This window comes from Nycticebus coucang, chromosome 12, assembly GCF_027406575.1.
Source record: "Nycticebus coucang isolate mNycCou1 chromosome 12, mNycCou1.pri, whole genome shotgun sequence".
NCBI lineage: Eukaryota > Metazoa > Chordata > Mammalia > Primates > Lorisidae > Nycticebus > Nycticebus coucang.
Window position 1 is genome coordinate 48,612,249 of NC_069791.1, and position 3,576 is coordinate 48,615,824.

General features: G+C 33.7%; 1 protein-coding gene across 1 annotated transcript; it reads right to left on the reverse strand.

The window, feature by feature from the left end:
* Positions 1 to 1,967: 1,967 nt before the first annotated feature.
* LOC128562625 (taste receptor type 2 member 10) lies at positions 1,968 to 2,894 on the reverse strand. The gene has a single exon (XM_053557782.1). The coding sequence runs from the start codon at positions 2,892 to 2,894 to the stop codon at positions 1,968 to 1,970; it is 927 nt and encodes a 308-aa protein (XP_053413757.1).
* Between the last annotated feature and the right edge of the window lie 682 nt (positions 2,895 to 3,576).

Genomic DNA, 3,576 nt, shown 5'->3' on the forward strand with positions numbered 1-3,576 from the left:
TTGTATTATTTTATAAAATAAACTATTAAATTGTCAGTGTGCTATTTCTACAGGGAAATGTATGAGTTCTGCAAAAAAATTGATCAAATTCCTCCCATTAGAATTTCCCTTAAAAATGTGTCTTAATACTGCTCTCTCTATGTACTAGTCACACTGGATCTTCAGCTCCTTTAATGCTCTAATCCCTTGTTGCCTGAAGACCTCTTTGCACATACTTCTTTCCTACCTTGAATCCCTCCTTCTCTGCCCACCTTACTCCTACAAAATTCAGATTTCAAACTATAGCATCTTAATCCCTGTGATACCTTCTGTACTCCTAGGACCAAGTCAAGTCATTTGCTTAGCATCCTATGGTTTTCCTCCCCTAATACCATAAAAAAATAGTTTAGGTGACTTTTTGCTATTATTTTCAATTATATTAGTTCCTTGTTCAGTACTACATCTTCAACATCTAGTAGAGTTAGTGTTGAAAAAATGTACCTTTAATGAATGGCATTTATGCTCTACAATACTCCTACTATCTTTCTTTGTATCAGTGAAAAACTGAAGACAACAGAAATATAAACAATATGACAAAGATTAAGTGTACTATTAATATTATAGATCAGAAAGATTATGCATCCTCAAAAATGGTGATTACAAACAAATTGTTTAAATGTGGGAAATGAATAAATTCTAATGAAATCTACATAAACAACATAATTGTTTACACTGTATGATTTCCAATAAACAATTACATAAATTTGTTTGAAACTGGGTAATTCCATTAGTTGTATTTTCTTTATTATTTCTTAAATATTTGTTCATTCTAAAGTTTTTAGTTTAAAAATATATAAATATTGATTTGGTAATCTCACATAGAAAATGGATTAAACTTTTATATTCAGAAATATTCCATGCATAGTCAGTAAGTACAAGATGGGGGCATTATTCAAAGTTGCCAAAATGTCACTTTGTTCATACCTTGGGTTGGATATAAAAATTCATTGTAAAAATCTGCATCTGAAATATGACTCTTAGTACAAGTCTGTGTGTATGAATGTGTGTGTGTGTGAGTGTGTGTATGTGCTATATGAAACTCTAGAGCAGAACATTTTATATTTCCACACAATTTGTATGAGCCTTATGTCTCTCGGTCAAGGATTATGTTGAGTCCTTCACATCAGTACTTCTAGTAGAACCTTTACTCAACTCTAATCAAATGAAGAGTAATACGGGTTCATAACTTTGCTTCATCTCAAGTCACTGTATCTGAAGAGTATTAAGATTCATTACATTAGTGCTCTGATCCTGTCTTCCCTGAATATACTCTATTTACCTAGCTGTTTTTCAAATAACTATAGGTACTATCATTACCACAACTACATAAATAACACCAGAAAAACAGGATGTTAGGTATTAAACTATGCAAATAAAAGCAATTTTTAAAAGAATTAAAATAGCACACTCAGCAGAAGCACCCGCCTTCCCTTCTCTTCCATGTTCTAAATGTCAAGATTGCTCATAACTTTTTTTGTCTTGGTTTCTTTTTCTTTGGGTCTCCTCGGGGAATGGATATCAATCTTTAAGGAAAATTAGGAAAAAGCCAATGAAAAGTCTTGTTTAAGATGCTTATTGTCACCATCATAATCTTTACAATGAATAATCTCCAAGAGAATGGTTTTCCTCTGGGAGGTGCTTGGGAAGAAGTTGCAGGGAAGAAAATATACTAAACCATGGAATTTGCATGGGAGATTAAAATCTCATCAACGAGTGAAATTCCTTAAGATGTACGCAAACAATTTTGGAGGATTTCAGTGATGTTCAATAACACAGTTAAAAATCCAAGGAAGGGGCGGCACCTGTGGCTCAAAGGAGGTGGCAGGTTCAAACCCAGCCCCGGCCAGAAAAAAAAACAAACCAGAGGAAGAATGCTGTGCAAGTGAAACAGATCTTCGAGGATTTTTTCACTGAATTATTCTGCCAATCTATGTAGCTCTGAGATTTTCTCCTTTTTCATAACACTTTAATTTCTGCAGTACCCTCAAAGAGGCTTGCTTTAGCCTGCTGTTTCCCAGAATTAGGATAAATGAGTGACCCCAGGGATAGATTGCTGTGGTTGTCATTCCAGAAATGAACAGCAGTTTGTTTTCTGGGACAGTATAATATGATATTTCTATAGCATAGCCTATAAAATACAAGATAAAGAGAATGATGAAAGATATCAGCACTTTCATTGCCTTCACATGAGCTTCAGTGCTGGGGTCTCTGAATCCTGTAGCGTTGAATTGCATATGCCTGCTGTGTCTCCAAAGGGAAATGATTAACAAGGAACATGTAATTAAGGATAGTGTAAAGAAAAAAATGATTCCCAGATTTATTGCAACCTGTTGAACAAAGAAGTCACTTTTTTTCATCTTGATTTGCCAGGTTATGTTTCCAGTCTTCATTTTCTGATCGTTAATAGTCTTTGCAAGTTGTGGAATAGTAATTAACCATGAAATAAGCAAGGATCCCATTAGAAGAGGAAGGATTCTATTGATTCTACCTTTCAACCAAAGAAATACGTAGTGAGAAAAATTTGCTATCTTCAGGAAATAGAAGATGTTGAGGCTGGTGGCAAAACAGATACTTGAATGATTCAAAACTACCCACATGTAACTTAAATATTCAAATAGGTTATTAAGGTAATACATATCTTCAGCGAATACATGCATCAATCCATCTATTATTATTATCCATATCAGACAAATTCTAGAAATTGCTAAGCCAGTGAGAAGAAAGCCATGCATAGAGAGCTTCTTCTTGACACAGTCAATGCAGTACACAAGTGCAATAAACCCATTCCCTAAAACTCCCAGGATGGACTCAATAATTGCAACAAAAAAGAAAATGCCTTCTAATACACTTAGCATGTCTGCCAATTCTTAATTTTGCTTGTGTTTTGTCTAATTTAGATTACCTGCTGCAGACTAGGCATATATTGGCTGTTTGATGGAAGAGTGATTTTCTTTTCTTTCATTATATAAAGTTTTAAAAATTTCCCAGGAAGGTCTTGTGATGGAATCACCAATTTCTTCATGGACATCCCTCCACTTAACATCTACAAAACTTAGCTGGTAAGAAAATGTGTGCTCACACTGAACACCTGCCCATAATTTGTTAAGTTGCAAATAAAAGTATCTCTTTCATGGATTTTACTTGTCCTCCTGAGACTATTTTGCATTCATTAAATTAAATTGTAGAGAACAAATGTCAAACAGGTACTTACAATACACAAAACACAATGAAAGTAAATATTTGACTTCCTGTTTTTCAATATGAAATCATCCTCACTTGCTTGTAATCAGGGTTTAGACATACAAATACTATATAGAAGTAATAAACAAACAGCAATTCTAGCTATTTATTCTGAATGCTTAATTTGATTTTTTTCATAAAAATTTAAGCTCAATTGTGGGTCTGCTAGTTTCACAAATATTGTCTCACAAAATGTTAGATATGCTGGGATTTTGATACCCATAATTATTACATCCATGAATAAAGAAGCTTACAATGAGCATTATTGACATGAAAGGTTCTTGGGAATAGTCTTTT